At 40.4% G+C, this 18,652-nt stretch overlaps 1 protein-coding gene across 1 annotated transcript in view; it reads left to right on the top strand.

The window, feature by feature from the left end:
- SYAP1 (synapse associated protein 1) overlaps positions 1–12,583 on the top strand; it is a 28,710-nt gene extending 16,127 nt beyond the window's left edge. Inside the window, exons 6-9 of the mRNA XM_090063132.1 lie at positions 1,325–1,470; positions 8,759–8,817; positions 9,914–10,061; positions 10,916–12,583. Of these exons, the coding sequence (XP_089919258.1) occupies positions 1,325–1,470; positions 8,759–8,817; positions 9,914–10,061; positions 10,916–11,043 (481 nt within the window). The 3' untranslated portion in view covers positions 11,044–12,583. The remainder of the gene's footprint in view (positions 1–1,324; positions 1,471–8,758; positions 8,818–9,913; positions 10,062–10,915) is intronic.
- Positions 12,584–18,652: the final 6,069 nt, after the last annotated feature.

Genomic DNA, 18,652 nt, shown 5'->3' with positions numbered 1-18,652 from the left:
TCATACTGAGCACATGTAACTTGTAATTTTTTTTTTTTTTTTTTAGCTTAACTTGGCCAAATTTGGATTTAGGCTGCATGCATCTGACCAGATTTCTGGTCCTGCTCCGTGGCTTGGTGGGGGGAGCCCCGAAGTTACTTTTTAAATCAGGTTTAATACATTTTTGACATTGCAAAAAGTATCTTCCTTAATCTCACTCTTAAAAAGCAGATGAATCATTTTGACTAGGAATTTAGAAAAGTTCAGCAAGAAGCAGATAGTCTATGGAAATTTGAATCCAACCAGTCAGAGTGTTATAAAATATGAACAACTGCAAACAGGCTGAAAGGAGGGTAAGTTGGACAACTTTAATTATAAGTGGGTCTATTCACTCCACCTCTAATACACAAACCTTCTCAGTTCTTGGGACTAGACTGTACAGCATGATATTTTTTTCCCCACTGGATTTTGTTTTGTTTTAATTTTTAAAGCATCTTACACAAAATGTTTTGCCCAGTGGCATAGTAGATTCGAATCGCATCATGTCTTAAGTAGTCATCTGCGTGCAATCTTGTTTTTACAAGACCCTTTAATTTTAGTAAGTAATACATGTAGCACTGGACCTTTAGCTAAAGACTGCCTTTGTATAACTAATACAGTTTAGAAATGCTGCATATTGTGGTCTACACTGAAAACAATTCTTGACTTTGTTGTGTAAAAGCAGCAAGCAGGAAAAACCATGAGAGTAACATTTCTACTTGTGCAACACCTGTTGAGAGAAGAGGTGAGCAAATGCTGTTCTCTGTGTCTTAGATTTGCTGCCTTTCACAAATCTGATAAATGCTCTTTTGGTTGCCGGAACCAAACAAAGTTGTCATTACCTGACAACAAAGGGGAGGAATTCTTAGAGAAGCTGAGCCAACATCAGTGGTCACATTTATTCTTTTTTTTTTTTTGGTCTGCTACGAAGTAGAACAGAGCAGTGGGAGCCTTCCAAGATAATGATGCATATCTGCATGTTATTGAGCTAATCTTTTCTTAAAGAAATTTATGTCAAACTGAGATTAAGTGATGAATATCTAGCAGTAACTTCAAGGAAAGAACAGCATTATAATGGTAGATACCTATAAGTTTTGTGTGTGCTGTCAGGATAGCCAAAGTTAAAATTGTACTTCAGACACTACATGCAATAGAGCAAATGAAAATGTAGATAGAGCCTTATGCTTCTTTCCCCAACCATCTGTAGTTTTGACTTTGACAGTTTCAGCTGCAGGTGGTAAAGTGAATCTTCATGCTGACTGCAAAAAAAAAAAAAGTATCAAAACTTATGTTTGTTTCTCTGCAGTGTAAAAGAGGAGGTGTTTTGGAGAAACTATTTCTATCGGGTCTCCCTAATTAAACAGTCTGCACAGCTTACCGCCCTGGCTGCTCAACAACAAGCAGTAGGAAAGGAAGAAACCAATGACAGAGAAGAGGTTGGACAACTCATAGGTACCAAAAATATTTGTTCAACTCAGTAACTGGATTATTGAAAATGATACAACTTTTTTGTCACATTTATCTGTATACATCAAATTACCTCAGATCCTTTTTTAATTGGAGAATTTATGTGTACCATTTAAAGGGAGATTCTTGAAAAAGAAAAATGTATAGTTTCTGAACTAGGTCCCTCTTCAGGTTTCTTTAACCCACACCTGAATCTCGCTCTCCCTTTCTCCCATTTGCTTCCCTGTTCATCGTGCATACCATCTAAAACGGTAATTCTCAACGTTTTTAGACCAAGGCACCCCTCAGAAAATACCAGGTCGTAGCTTTTATTCATTTCTTAACTACAGAAAAATAATAGAGCAATTTTTCTGCTACAAAGAACTCAGAAAGACCACAGCAGGTCAGAATTTTTTTGACACTGTGGATTCCTATTTGAAATGTCAGGGATTATCTTGTGAACCATGTGTAGGTGCTTACACATCTAACAGTGTGTTTTTTTGTGCGGAACCCTGCAGCACCCTTAGAAGAATAGTCTTACTTCAGTCCTGAAAAAATTATCCAGGAGCACATCTGGGAGGGACCAGCAGGGGGGAGGATGCTCAAGGGCAACCAGCATGGGTTCATTAAGGGCAGATCCTGTCAGACCAACCTGATAGCCTTCTACGATCAGGTCACAAAATCATTGCACACAGGTGTCACGGTGGATGTAGTCTTTCTGGACTTCAGGAAGGCCTTTGACACTGTCTCCCACCCCATTCTCATTAAAAAGGTAGGCGACTGTGGCATTGATGCCTACACAGTCGCCTACACAGTCAGATGGGTCGCAAATTGGCTAAGTGGCCGCACCCGGAGCCTGTTGGTGGACGGGTTATATTCGACCTGGAGGGATGTGGGCAGTGGAATCCCCCAGGGCTTGGCCCTCAGGCCCGTACTGTTCAATTTCTTTATCAAAGACTTGGACAAGGTGGTGAAAAGCACCCTGTTCAAATTCGCTGATGATACCAGGATTTGGGGCGAGGTGGGCACGGTAGAAGAGAGGGACAGGATACAACTGGACCTGGACAGGTTACAGGGGCAGGCGAACGTGAATAGGATGGGATTCAATACTGACAAAGGGTACTGCACTTGAGTAGGAAAAACCAGCAGCATACCCACAGGCTGGGGAACTCCCTTCTTGAAAGCACAGTGGCAGAAAGAGACCTTGGAACCATTACTGATTCCAAAATGAAAATGAGCCACCAATGTGAGGATGCAGTCAGCAAGGCTAACTGCACCATGTCATGTATCCATAGATACATCGCAAGCAGGTCCAAGGAGGTGATCCTCCCCCTCTGCAACATTGGTCAGGCCGCAGTTGGAGTATTGTATCCAGTTCTGGGCACTGCACTTCATGGGGGATGTGACCAGCATCAAGAGGGTCCAGAGGAGGACCACTCACATGATCAGGGGTAGCAGGGCAGACCCTTTAAGGAGAGGCTACAGGACGTGGACCTGTTCAACCTTCACAAGAGAAGGCTGAGAGGGGATCTAGTGGTCGTCTGTAAACTTACCAGGGGGGACCAGAGGGTGAGACCCTGTTCCCCCGAGTACCTCCTGGAGTAACAAGGAATAACAGCCTCAAGTTGATTGAGAGTAGGTTCAGGCTAGACATCAGGAGGCACTGCTTCACAGTTAGGGCGGCCAGGATATGAAACCAGCTTCCAGGGGAAGTAGTGCTGGCTCCTACCTTAGAGGTCTTTAAAAGGAGGCTTGATAACCACCTAGCTGGGGTCATATGGGCTTAAACTTACTAGCGGTCATATGAGCCCAGTATTCATTCCTGCCCAGGGCAGGGGATCAAACTTGATGATCTGCTCAGGTCCCCTCCAACCTTACATCTGTGAATCTTGTGGCTCCCTTGTATGTGAATCACTCATCTACAGCCACTGCCTCAAGTCTTCCATCTCCATCTTTGAGTCTCCTTGTGATCCGTTTTCCATCCTCTCTGTTTACATTAGAACTACACTCACTAAGTCACTAGTGACCAGTTTTGACTAATATTCAGGGCTCCTTTTTCATACTCACTCTCTTTGATCTCAACTGTTTTCTTACTCATTGATCATTACTTTCTTGAATCTACATCTCTGGTTTTCAGAACTCTGTTCTCCCTGCTCTGTGAGAACTGTCTTTTCTGTTTCAGCAGTGCATACTGTTCTCTTCCACCCTTTCTGTTGCATCAGAAAGCTCTGTCCTTTGCAGCCTCCTGTTGCCTATCTACATTCTCATCTGCTCAGTGGCTGCAGCCACCGCTTTTTTTGCTAATGACTCAAATCTGCTCTCCAACATTGCTTAATTCTGTATCTCCATGTGAATCTGACCTCTCTTCCTGGACATTGTGCCATCAATTTAAATTTAATTTGGTCCAAATTGTGACTCCCTGGTCTTTTCTTTCTGTGTTCTATTTTTCTCCATTATTGATAATGTCACTCTCCAGCTTATCAGATTTGTAACTGGAGTAACAGTGTTGCTGTTGCTATTTACATTAATATTCCTTTTCTTTTATTGCACTAAAACTGTTCTCTAGGGCCTTTCCCATTTTGGCTCCCTTCAAATGTAGTTACTAAGATCATTATCTTGTTCCATCATTTTGAATGTCATTTGGTCACTTTCACAGCTGTATCAAAGTGTTTTAATCTTGATCTTTTTAACACACTTTACCTCAGGGGTGGGCAAAATGTGGCCTGAGGGGGCTGGATGTGGCCCACCAGGCCAGTCTATGTGGCCTGCGGGACCCCTAAAAAATTTAGAAAATTAATATTAATCTGCCCTGAGCTGCCTGTCATATGGCCCTCAGTGACTTGCTGAAACTCAGTGAGTGGCCCTCTGCCCAAAATAATTGCCCACCTCTGCTTTACCTACTCTATCCTACCATATTCTTTGTCTTCCATTCTTGTGTCACATCACATTGTTTCTCCATTCCACCAAGAGGGCTACCTCCATTTTCCATCTGTGTTTTTCTTACGGGCACCTTTGTGCTTTATTCTACATAACCCCCTGTGTATAAAGTACCCCCTTGAATTGGTTGATTAAGCCACTGTTTCCCTCATCCTTCCTCAGGATCCCATTCTACTCTGGAAAAAATGTCAATTGATAGCCAGGAAGACAGTCTGGTAGAGGCTTCCAGTTTTCACTGCGTTGTGTTTTTGGTGGGCGGAGGAGGGTTGTTGTATGAGTGTTTGTTTTAGTTTATAGTTTGACTTAAAGATCGGTCACCATCTTAGGAACATCTAGCTTTGCACCTACATGGCCTCTGTAAATACAGATTCTCACCACTGTTCCCTTTGTCTTATTTATCTTTTTCCTTCTGATTAGTTCATCGCATCTGTCTGCTATGTTTTGTCTTAAATAATTTTGTAAGCACTAAAGGGCAGAGATTTTTCACTCTGTTTAACAATGCCTAGCACTGTGTGGGGAAAGGGGGCAGAAATCTTTACTGGGATGTCATAGCTGGTACTATAATACTATTACTGCTTTTTTAATTGTTTAAATGATACAAACTTTAGAGATTTTCCCCCTTAGCATAGCCAAATATAACCTTTGAGAGAGAGGTGGGTTTTTTTGTGTTTTTCTTGGGTCCTGGTTGTTGAGTTTCACCTATCTTGTAAAAAAGGTTGAAAACATAACAAATTTTTTTTTCAGTTTCTACTCCCTACTGCTTCAGTAAGCCAGTTTCAAGAAATGAACAGTTGCTACTAACAAGGCTGTGTGACTGGGCCTTGAAAAGAGAGAATTGTGACATTAAACAAAGACTTCCTTTTGCCAAGTTAAATTTAAGCATCTTAGACATCACCCAAGGGTTTACAATCTGTCAGCTTAGGCTTTTATAGTAACTAACACATTGAAGATCCCAATTTTGGCTGGAGTCTGAGTGCTGTTGCAAATTAAATAATATAGAACAACCATGTAACATTATTTTCTGAGGAGCTCACAAGTCTCAGACTTCTGCTGCCTCTCCTCATTATGCTTTTCACAGGTAATTCTGGCTGCTAGGTTATTTAGTAATCTGTTACTTAAAGGACTATTATTTAACAGTGAATCCTTTATTCAGAAGTTTGTGGAAGGCAGTGTACACTTCACTTTGCTAAAATCTCAAATTTCTATGAACAAATCTTAGCACTGCCCCTAGAGATGAAAATGTTTCATAGTAGCTAGAGTCGGAAGGGACCTAGGTAGATCATCTAGTCCGACCCCCTGCCTTGGCAGGAAAGAGCACCGGGGTCAGATGACCCCGGCAAGGTGCTCATCTAACTTCCTTTTAAAAATCCCCAGGCTAGGAGCCTGCACCACTTCCCCTGGAAGCCGGTTCCAGGCCCTAGCCGCCCTGACTGTGAAGTAGCGCCTCCTAATATCTAATCTAAACCTACCCTCCGCCAGCTTGTGACCGTTGTTCCTGGTCACTCCTGGCAGCACACGGGGGAACAGGGACTCCCCCAATACCTGCTGATCCCCCCCTGACCAGTTTGTAGCAGGCCACAAGGTCCCCCCTTAACCTTCTCTTGTGGAGGCTAAACAGGTTCAGGTCCCGTAGCGTCTCCTCATAAGGCCTGCCCTGCTGACCCCTGATCATACGAGTGGCCCTCCTCTGGACTCTTTCCATATTGTCCGCGTCCCTCTTGAAGTGTGGCACCCAGAACTGGACGCAGTACTCCAGCTGCGGCCTGACCAGTGCCGCATAGAGGGGGAGGATCACCTCCCTGGACCTGCTCGAGATGCATCTGTGGATGCATGACAGGGTACGGTTGGCCTTCTTGACTGCCTCCCCACACTGCTGGCCCATGTTCATCGTGGAGTCAATGACGACTCCAAGATCCTTTTCCGTCTCCGTGCTGGCAAGAGGGGAGTTCCCCAACCTGTAAGTGTGGTGCCGGTTCTTCCTCCCCATGTGCAACACCTTGCACTTATCAGTGTTAAACCCCATCCCATTCTCATCCGCCCACCGTTGCAACCTGTCAAGGTCAGCTTGTAGCCTATTGCACCCTTCTAGTGCACCCACATCCCCCCACATCTTAGTGTCATCAGCAAATTTGAACAGGGTGCTTTCTACCCCCTCATCCAAGTCACTGATGATGTTGAACAGTGCGGGCCCAAGGACCGAGCCCTGCGGAACCCCACTGCCCACGTCCTTCCAGGTTGAGAAGAACCCATCCACTACCACCCTCTGGGTGCGGCCCTCCAACCAGTTGGCGACCCATTTGACTGTGTGGGCATCGACACCACAGTCTCCCAGCTTTTTGATGAGGACAGGGTGAGAGACAGTGTCGAAAGCCTTCCGGAAGTCCAGAAAGACTACATCCACAGCAACCCCTGCATCTAATGATTTGGTGACCTGATCGTAAAAGGCCACCAGGTTGGTCTGACAAGACCTGCCACTGATGAACCCATGTTGGTTGCCCCTGAGCATGCATTCCCCCGCAAGGCCCTCCTGGATGTGTGCCAGGATAATTTTTTCAAAGAGCTTACCCGGGATTGAGGTAAGACTAACTGGCCTGTAATTTCCCGGGTCCTCTTTTTTTCCCTTTTTGAAGATAGGGACCACATTGGCCCTCTTCCAGTCCTCCGGCACCTCACCAGAGCACCACGAGTGCTCATAGAGCCGCGCCAGGGGTCCCGCAATGACCTCGGCCAGTTCCTGTAGAACCCTAGGGTGAAGATCATCCGGACCAGCGGACTTGAACACGTCCAGCCTCTCCAGAAGTACCCTAACTAACTCCTCGCTAACCCCTGGCCCAGGCGTGTCTCTCCCGGGGCCCGAGGGGGGCCCAGCAGGGAGGTGGCTGAACTGGTCCCTACTTAGGAAGACAGAGGCAAAGAAATCGTTAAATATGTTAGCTTTGTCATCTGGCATGACGACTAAGTTGCCCATCGTGTCCTGCAGGGGCCCCACATTACCCGGGACCCTCTTTTTACCCCCTATGTATTTGAAGAAGGACTTCTTATTGTCCTTAATCCGGGAAGCTAGTCCTATCTCCATCTCTGCCTTGGCCTTCCTGACTGCCCCCCTACATCCTCGGGCGACTGTAACATAGTCCTTCTTGGTGATGACCCCATCCCTCCATTGGGTGTATGCCTCCCTTTTAGCAAGGAGACATTCCCGGATGCTCCTAGTGAGCCATGGGGGTTTATGTGCCCTCCTGCTCCCTTTGACCCTTGTTGGGATTACCTCCCTTTGGGCATGTGTCCTCTTGTTTTGTCGTTTCTTGGTCAAAGTCCTTTCAGCAAGTGTTAAATAAAAGGGGCTTCCTAACAAGACGTTCAGGAGTTAGGCATCAGTCTGTAGACTGCAAAGTGTTTTCCATTTGATGCCAAACTAGTCATCTGGTTCCAAAGGGTGTTCCTTCCTGATATAACACAGCAAACAATTTCTCCCCCAAGTCAACTCTGTCAGTTCATCTCCTCTAGTTTTGTCTCCATCTCCCTCTTTCTTGGGAGCTGCAATGGTTCCAAATTGTTTTACTTGTAGAGAATCAAAGAATTTCTCAGTTTCAGTTTTTCAGTGAAAACTGAATTTTTTCATAACTAAGATGAATCAAGAGAACCCGCACAGCAAAATGATTGGGTAATTTCTGGGCATGAGGTCTTGTAACAAGATATGTGAGGTTGGAAGCATTTTCTTTTATGGTGGTGATGTCCCAGGAAGTTACTGGGTTGTAGGAGCCAGTTTCCACCTTTACTTGACATACTGGAACTGATTTCAATTTATGGAGCCTGCTAACGCAATGCATCCAAGGAATCATCCGTGTGGTCCCTTCCGACCCTAGCATCTGTGAATCAGCTATGAATCTGAGACTGTGGCCCAAGATATTCTTCCTTGATTTGTTCCCTTATATTGGTAAGCCTCTCCAGGGTTGACCTAGGGTTTTTGGCTGAGTCTGAATTCTAGAGTCCCAAGATCCTCTCAGAAAGGAAAACATCAGATCTTGGATTCTAGATTGGTCCTATAAGGGTGTCCACCAGCTCTGAAGGCTCATTCACATACTGGACCTTATCTGGATTTTTGTTTGTTCTCCAGTTTGTCTTAGGATTTCACGCTACGGAAACATTGAGGATATAGCTACTTGAAGTTTTTCATCTTGAATTTCATTTTAAAAAAAGGAACACCACTGAAAAGAATGGTTCTGTGTTCAATTCACATCCTTATTTTTAATGTCAGTATTCTCTCCATACCTGAACTTGACCTTTCAGTATGCGTATTTCCTGAAGTAAGAAATGTTATTTCCTTTAATCAAATTAATGCTTTTTTCTCTCTTTCTAGAAACAGTTCGGCCCAAAACGCCACCTGTTACTATCAAATCTCAACTGAAATCGCAAGAGGTAAAAATACAAGTGTTTTATCTAATGTGTAGGGCATCAAATTTTCATTTAAGACATAATCACATAAGCTTTGAGGGAATTTTTTGAGTTTGTCATATTTGGAGACAGTAGGGTTGCCTCATAAAATATTTACCTATACAGCAATGATACTTCTGGAAATTTATATTAAGGCTTAACTATGTGGGCCATATAAACTGTGTTGTCATAGTGACACTTTATTATGACAATGACAACTTTGCTTGGCAGAAATCATAATTTTGGGGAAAGCTAAAGACATTTATTTACCAATTACAGTATTGGTGCCAGGAACTCTTAGATAGTGATGGAGCCATAAATATGTCTGCTGGGAATAATATTTAATATGGTAATGGTAATATTTATTCAAAATACAGATCAGTGTTTCTGAAAGTTGTAAAACTGTATAAAAATAAATAGCCCAGAAGTTCACTCTCCTCAGTGTCTTTCCTGCTAAATTTAACAAGAAAGATTTCCAAAGAGGAGTCCTACTATAACTCTTTCTCTTACAGGTTGTTTTTCTTTTTAACAGTCTAATCAATTAATATAAATATTTTTGCTACTGCTGAATTATTTTAAAATTTGTTATCCTTTTTAAATATGTGTTAAACTGAAATACAATTTTCAGTGGAAAACTAATGAAAAATCATATGAAAGTAGTTATTTTTCAAACTCAACATTATCTTTTCCATTAAAAAACAAAAATCTATTGGAGAGCAGGGGTCAGCAACCTATGGCCTGTGGGCTGAATCTAGCCAATGGAGCTATTTGATCTGGCCTGCAGACTCCAGGCTTTGGCAGCAGTTGCTTTCCTATGCTACTGCGGGGAATAGCACTGGCGTTGGACACTCTCCACACCAGTAGCTTCTGACCTGAACTAGGTCAGTCCCACAGCCTTAAAGTTGCTAACCACTGCATTAGAAAGAAAAGTCTTGGACGTGTAGTAATTGACAGAATCAGTAGTTGTTTTATTTGTAATTTGGTGACTGGTTCAAGCTATGGAAGAGAGAGTCCGAACAATGAGAGTACTTTTGGCAAATATTTTTCCTTACTTATCTTCCACAAATCAATGATATCCCAGGACGAGGAGGAGATTTCCACCAGTCCAGGCGTGTCAGAATTTGTGAGTGATGCTTTTGATGCCTGTAACCTGAATCAGGAGGACCTGAGGAAGGGAATGGAACAACTGGTGCTTGACAACAAGGAGGAGAAGACTTCCATAGCAGCAGGTAAAACAAAAATTAATGCTAATAAAGTAAATATTTCTCAAACATGTTATTATGCTTATCCAATGTATTGAAATTATGATAGAGTGCTACTAGGTTCCAAAAGATGGAATATTCTAGTTTGTAGCATTTGCTAGGTTTGAAATAACCAAATCATTTAACTTGGACTTGTAACATTCAGAGGCAGCAATACTGAACATTTCAAAAGCCAGTTTCTCCCCCAGTTCTCTCTGTCATGGACCTAATCACCATCAAAAAAGGGTAGAAGGACAGTAATGGCTTTTGGATCACTTTGTCCTAAAGCATTAAATTGCCAGCCTTTATCCCATAATTATATGAGCTTTCCTAGCTACAAACTGTAATAGGAAAACTGTCCATTTACGTTTTAAAAATTGCCAGTGGTTTTGTGTTTGACCTTTTGAGAGCTAGTGGACTCCACAAGCTTATCTTTATTCATTCATAATTCTTCAGTTGACAATAATGTGTAGTTTCAGTGCAGCATAGCTTCTTTTTCTTTGTTTGTAAAAAAAGAAAGTTGACAGCAACTTTCCACTGTGCTGCTTCAGCAGTTTGAAAAATGATCTTGTCTGTTGGAGCAAAACATTTTTGTGTCATGCTGAGCTGGAGAATAGATCAAGTGTAATGAATTTATTACATCTTTATTTTTCTGTAGCGTATTCTAGTGTGAAGGAGTCCAGCTCCAATTCTTAGCTTTTGATCTTTTTGGACCTGTTATAGGTGAAAGTTATGAGCTTTGCATTTCCAGGTCTCTAACCCAGAGCTGCTCAAGTGAAGTAGCCTCAATGCAGATTTAGCTTGCTATGAACTAATTTATTTATTGCTGCTTTTCCTTGTAGAAGAGACTGCAGATTGGGAAAAAGAGCTACAGCAAGAGCTTCAAGAGTTCGAAGTAGTAACAGAATCAGAAAAACGTGATGACAACTGGGATAAAGAAATAGAGGAAATGCTGCAAGAAGAAAATTAACCAATTTCCTAAAATCACTATAACCCATGAACATTTTGTGAAAAACTGATACGGATCATTGCCTTTCTATTTGCATATGAAAGACCTTCAAGAAATGCAAAAAACCTAAAATCATTAAAAGTCCGTATAGGGATACAACCAGCACTATTCTGTTCTTTGTAAGAACAGTTTTGAACTTTGATCGCTCTTCTTAAAATAGGACTGCAGGTGATAAATAATAATCAAAAGTGGTAATGTTGTTATACGAAATTACAGTTTAGTTTGAATTATCATTTTAGAGGGCCAAAATGTGCTGCTAGGCTGTGCTAGGGGATTTGTAAATCTAAAACATTCTCAACTGAAGCTTATTTACAGTTCTGTGGTGGTGACAAAAATCAAATGGTATCTGACTAACTTTATTCCTTCAAGTAACTGTATTTCATCATGTTTGCACTCTGCCCCTGTATTATTTGTATATATGTACCAATTATTAAGGTATTTTCAGCCATTAGCTTCTGTTTAAAATTTACCTTCCTAATAGAACATATGGCACCAAAGAATTTATAGGAAGTCTTATCAGATAACTTTTCCTTATAATAATTTGTTTTTTAAAAAAACTTTTACTAATCCAGACTCAAAAAATACTGATTGGTATTGGTTAGATTTGGTATAACAGCCCAACATTTGAATGACTAGATAAGAAGACAGTTCCTGCTTTTCCTGGTCTAATACATTATCATCTTAAACCATCATGTGAAGGTATCTCCTTTTCCCAGAGGCAGAAATGGTTTAATAATTTTCTGTCTTCAAATTATTACTAATTTTCATCTCAGTTCTGCTGCCTGGATTAGCACAAATTAAAATATTTCTACTTTAGCATTTAAAATAAAGTTCCATATTTTTGTTTTGGTTTGGACATCTTTATTTAATATTGTAGATATTTGATATTTATACAGTTTACTTCCTTCTGAGCAGCAGTACTAGAATACAACTGACAACGGTTGGATACTTAAATATATGTAGATTTCCACATTGTATTTCTCTTTTGGGAGGCTGGTCATTAAACTTAAACAAAAATGTAGTTTCTTTTTCAAAAACTGAGCTTCGAGTTTGTTTCCCATTCTAGGCAGATGGATTTTATTGATGGGATTTAAGCTTAAACTCAATGTCTTGTTCCCATAAGAATTCACTTTGCCATTCACTCCACAATAATGGCTGTACGGAGTGACTTATCTGTTGAAATGTAGAATTATGCTACCCTTTCTGAAAATGTCATGTTATGACTTCCAGGGAATTCAAAGTAAAAAGGAATTTCCTTACAATTTTATTTATCTAATGAGAACAATTTAACCATATGTACATTTCATCCAATAGGTTTTGCTGAACTTAATGATATTTAAAAGAACACTATTGACTTGTTTAGGCCAGGAAATGTAATTCCCTTTTAAAATTGCCAGTTTGTCCTTATGTTTTTCTCATTATGTTGTATATTTGCAAGGAAAATTTCCCTTAAATGCTTTGGCTGACAACAAATAAATATCACAGAGGTCTTTTTAGTATAGTACTTCGTTTCTTTATGGCTATGGATACATTGCAGAACATGTACAAGAATGGTAAATGTCTTTCCTTAAGAGAAGTGTGGGATTTGGTGCTGCCTTTCTCAACTGGAAATTACATTATGATCTCGTACTTCTAGAGACAAAAACCTGTCCTGGGCTCATCCCACGAAGAATTTGCTACTAATATGAGAATGCTGGGCTAAGACTGATTTTATTTTTATTGATGAGACCTCCTTAGTACTGTCTTCCCAGGGATCCTGCAGCTTGTAGAGGAGACCTGATGTTGCATATTTTCCTTTTTCTGCATTATGATGATCTGAATGACATGGAGCATTTGGCAATTCCTCTGTAGACACTTCTGTTGAGGTAAGTCAACTGGTCAAATCTAGATTGTAGAATGAAAGACAGTGAAAATTATGTAATCCAAAAAAAGGACGGTAGCTCTGGATGTGGTTTTACAACGTAGCAGATGATTGCAGAATTAAATAAAATTTGAGATAAATCAGAAAATAAAGATGGAATATCATAGACAAATTAGAGCAATGGTGTTAAACAAATTTGGCCCGCAGAACAATTCCTTCTGGCCCACCAATAGACAACTGGCCACCAGAAATTGGGGGGGCCTGACCAGTGGAACATGGCCTGCCACAGAATTTGGGGACTCTGGATGCTGATAGAATTGCTATCAGTAGCCAGGGGGTGAGGGGGAGGAGAAATGAGGACTGTACAAATAGAGCCCTTGCTTGCCCCACTGCTGCCCGCTCCTCAGTGTGCGTCACAGCTCATTCCTGGACTCTCACTGCCCAGCCCGCAATCCCACTCCCCCTCAAACCTGTGCCACTGGCTCCAGATCTGGACCTATCTCAGATGCTGATGGCTCCATGAATCTGGTCTAGGAGGAACCCCTGTGGTCTGGATCTAGCCATGGATGAGTTTGACATTCCTGAATTAAAATGTCTTGTGGAAAGCAACAAAAATGATTAAGGATCTAGGAAACACAACTTTTGAGAAAATATTAAAGGATTATTTAGTCTGCAAAAGAGATGGCTGAGGGTGGTTTTAGCCTTCAAATACCTGAAGGGTGGTTATAAGAGGGATGGTGAGAAACTGTTCTCTACAGAGGCCACAGAGGTCAGGATGCAGAGTAACAGTCTAATAGTCTGAGATGCCTTGGCAGACATTATACTTAAGTCATGATTTAACCTGTTAATTACACCACAAATAATCTGGCCCCATATTCAGGCAATGGTGCAACAAAACTAGAAACCAATCACAAAAACATTACGTAAAACATGTGATACTTTGTAGCTGCTTTCCATAGCACCTTAAATTGAATGTGTGCTGCAGTAGCTCCATCATGCAACTTGATCTGTCATCATCTGGTCCAGGGTGCTATGTTGTTGGGAGCCAGCTGGGCTGCACACGTGGCTTTCTGACATCCCCAGCATGAGAACCCCAGGATCAGGCAGTCTCCTGGATCCCCAGGCCTTGGCACACTAGAACCTGAAATCATGTGTCAGCTGAGCTCCACATGAAGTTTTCTGACATCCCAGTGCATGGGGATTTGGGATGGCCCCTGTGCAGTCCTAGGGCTGAAACTGACAGTCATCTGATTGTCAGCTCTGAAAACAAGCTGATTCATGCCAAGCTATAGGCATCTGGCTTTCAACTTGCCAGTGCAGGAGGAGACCCAGGATCATTATCCCAGGCTCCTCCAGTACTGGAAAGTAGTAATGGTGCTACTGGGATCTGATCTCAACAATCACACTTCCTGCTATGCACATGTAATATGGCAGGAGGCATGCTTGTTGGGATTGGGAATCAGATCTCATCACGCCATTAAATGATTCTGTGCCAGGGGCCTGAAATTTCAACAAGGGAAATTTAGGTTGGATTTTAGAACTTTCTAACTATGAGAGTGATTAAGCATTGGAACAGATTACCTTGAGCGGCTTTGTAATCCCCATCCTTAGGAGTTTTTAACAAATGCTCATCTGGAATGGTTTAGACACAGGATGATCCTGCCTTAGGTGGTTTGACCAGATGACTTTCTAAAGTACCTTACACCCTTACTTTTCTCTGAGACTTGTATGGAATAGTCAGAAGATCATATATTTGGGAATATGTCCCTTTTTAAAACTTTGGTTCTGTGGGCTGCTAGTGTTTGACTGACATTTACATTGTTTATTGAATAGTACCAATTCCAGTATAGTTACTATTCTTATCCCTGATTAAAATGTGCATATAGCTTTGCAGAGTATTACAAAAATATGTCACCCTGTTAACACAGGGTTTTTGTAGCATGTTAATTATTTTATTTCCTATGCACGTTCATAGATTCAGGCAAAAAGTTTACATAAAGGGAAAAATATGTGATTGTGAAATATGAACTATAAGAGCTCTTCTCCTACAAACGTACCTGTCTCACTGAGTGTTTGCATGTGTGAGTATTTGCTGCCTAAACACTCAATTTGCAAAGCATTAATAAATAACATAGATGAAAGTTATTTCAACTAATAATATTCTTTTTAAATACAAAAAAGCCCCACAGCATCAACACAACAAACTATTTTGTAGCAAGCTAAAATTAATTTTTTTTGAGCCTAGGAATACAATATGTTCTGAATGCACTCACCAGCCAGGCTGTAACTTGAGCCAAGTCTATGCATTGCAGAATTTTGGAATCCACTTTCAGCTACAGATGCATTTTATTTCAAAGTGTTTCTATCTCTTGTATGTTCCCATTTTCAGGATTTTCTTTGCAATGTTTAAAATGATGCAGTGTTTTTGTCAGTCTCAAGGGAGCCAAAAAAGGAGCTCTTAATAGTGCAAGTTGTCCATTCACCTCTGGCATATTTAACTTTTGAACCCTAAGTGCAATAATTTAAATCGCATTATTAACTTTCTGTATGCTGATTTGTTTAGCAAAAATATCTGGCCCAATTTCCTATCTGTTTTTGAATCTCAGAACCATGTAGATTGCTCCTAGTGCAATTGAGGCGCATAAGATTATAGGGAAAAAATACTGGAGAGGGAATAAAAGCTGACTGTATACAACATGCTATCACATGCGTGAACTTCAATAAAAGAAATAAGGAAAAAACAGTTTTGTTGTGTTGAGGATGAAATATTAAAATAGGTAGTTGTGATAGCGGTAAAAAAATTTTGGATCCATGTAATTATAAGCTGAATGTGGGAACCAAAAGTAATCAGGGGAGCTGATCAAATATATAGGTTAACTGGCTGAAATGCTTCCAATTCTGCAACAATTGTAGACCCAGGTTTTTAATGGAAAGTAATGGGACCCGGTGCCAGTTTTTTAATAAAGAAGACAGTTATCATCAAAATGTTCATAATCCTAAACTGAGGATGAAGTAATACATTTGCCAAATACCTGGTTGCTTATATATGAATGGGGTTTTTTATATTGAAGATACATCAGAAAGTTGCCACTATTTATTGTGTTTCTATGTAACATACAAGTAACAGATTTTCAAAGGTACATATGGCAGGTAAGGTGCCCCAGCTGTTGTTGGAAATCAGTTTTTCTGTATAAAGTGCTCAGTGATTTTACACTTACAGAGGCAGCAGTGTTTCTCAGAGTATAAAAACCAACAAAGACCATTACTTAACTAAAATCTGATCTGGGAGGTCTCTCTGTTGGCAAAAAATTTTGGTGATATTTTAAAATCTCCTTAGTTGGGTTTAACCTAGAAAACTGAAACGAGTTGTTTTGTGTGTTCTTGGCAAGTGTATGCAACTTCCACTGCTATTCATTTAAAAGGATCTATGCAATTAGTAATTAGCAAAAGTATGACCGCTTATGGTAGAAAAAAAAAAACACTAAGAGAAAAAGCACGAAAGTTGTAGTCCTAGAGAGAGGTATACAGGCAGATCTCCTTCATCGCTTAGGCCTTCAGTGACATGAGTGGAACTCTGGCCAAATGGCCAACCTGTGTGCATCCATTTGCAGAGCCAGTGTCTTGGATATGAAACTTTGAAAATGACTACTGTTATTGAGTATTTACTTATTTTGTATATACATGCATATACTATGCTATAGTATTCCGTGCACACATCAAAAAGTACATAGGCAAAGACTTGTATTGCCTGGAAGGATTTATGGATTGCAGGATTTGAAATTCTGATACCTGTATGATCATACTAAGGCAGCAAATTTAGATATGAATAATATCGATACTGTAAATAGCAATGTAGAGGTGCAATATATATCAGATAAACAAAAATAACTAATTTATGAAGTTTTTCTCATCCAGAACTAAAATTGCTGTTTTCCATCAACCTTTGCTAAATAATGAAGTAGGTGCTTACATACAATTTATGTTAGCAGCAGAGCTCAGTGAAAATATTTTTTTCCTGCAGAAAAGTGAATACCCCTTAGCATCTTGTGTATCCAAATACTGTATTTAACAAATAAATCTTTTCTCCATGGCTGGGTTATCACTATAGATTAGAGTTTTCTGAAAAAGCTTGAAATTTAAAGAAATGTCTTTGCTTTGTCATATGAAATTATCAGAAAAGTGCTTTGGTATCATAGACTGCCACTGTCCAGCAATGTTAAGCCCCTATGTTCACAGAATAACACTCTGTACCAGCAACACCCATCCAAACGATGGATGGATCCATGAATTCTTGTGCGCGCCACTATTATTGACTTTTCTATTTTAACAGTTATACAGGTGAATGGATTACCTCTGATTACTTCTTAGGGAGTCTGGGCAAGCAGCAACAAACACCAAAATCAGGCCTAGACTCATGCACAGTATTTGGATTCAAGCTATAGAATTACAACATGGGAAGAATCCTGTTAAAGCTTAAGAGTTTAAAAATAGACCTGAATTAAATTCATTAGGCTAAGTACAGATCATCAAAAAGCCCAAGGCTAAATCAATTCAATCTTTGCAGATTAGTCTAAACTACATAGATTGAGCCAATAAGCAAGTGAACAGACATTCAGTATTTATTCTGGAAATGCAGCCAGATGCTTGCAGTGGCCCAGGCCAGAAGCCAGGGGATGCTAAAGCATGCCTCCCTGCTCAGCTTGGCTAAACAGCTTGTGCCAAGGCTAGCCTGCCCACCATTCAAGGGGGATTGTGGGGGAGGTGCAAAGCATCCTGGGATGCTGGGGGACTGTGTTAACTTGAATATGGAGGGAATCTGGGACAGAAACTCAATAAACCAGTTTAACCTAAATCAGTCAAGTCTGATGCAACATCCATCCAGATTTATCTTAAATTGGTTTTGGCCATTTTGAAGGTAGTTTGTGTCCACTGAACTTGTGGTGTATTACATATTTGAACTGATTTCCAGTCACTTATAGCGGCATATATGTAATTTTGGCCCCTGGTCTTGAAGTTTGGGTGACAGGCATATCACGGGGTGAGTAAGCTAATTGATAACTACACCAGTTTCCTATTAAAGTGTAATGGTCACTGTCTGGTAATGGGTAATATTTTTTTGTCACAAAATATCAATATACAGTTATAAACATTGTTTGTTTGTTTCTTAAATCTATATCTTAAATTGCAGTCCTTGGTATTTAGGCCATATTAGCTGTTTTTAAAATAACAGGTAAAATGTATAAAGCTGGTTTGAAGGCTGTTGCCATACAATATGCTATTTTTTTTTCTTTTTTGCTGTGTTTTCTTTTCATATTATTAAGGTTGATATACTTATAACTAAAGTTAAAATGATTTACTTAATAGGGTAGGCTGACGTAATGTATATAAATATTGAAAATCTAGTATGTTTCAACTGTTTATAGTCTCATAACATATAGCCCAAGATTTCTTCTTAGTCTATCCTTTATATTTCATATTTGGGAATCATCCTACACATTAAGGTTCAGCTGATAGTTTCACGTGTTTATCACTTCAAGTGTGAGTAACGGAAACAAAAACTACTGTTGCTTTGACGTTTCAGTTTTAACAGAGACAGCACAAAGAAAAAATCTTTTGAAAATCTCTTGCTTCATTTCATGGAATTAAGGTCACTTGTTATTGGAGTGCATGACAACATTGAGTCCTGTGATGGAAAATCAGAAACAAGTA

Source organism: Crocodylus siamensis, chromosome 1 (genome assembly GCF_052110815.1).
Source record: "Crocodylus siamensis isolate JL-2025a chromosome 1, ASM5211081v1, whole genome shotgun sequence".
Lineage (NCBI taxonomy): Eukaryota > Metazoa > Chordata > Crocodylia > Crocodylidae > Crocodylus > Crocodylus siamensis.
This window is presented reverse-complemented; position numbering and strand designations above follow the sequence as displayed.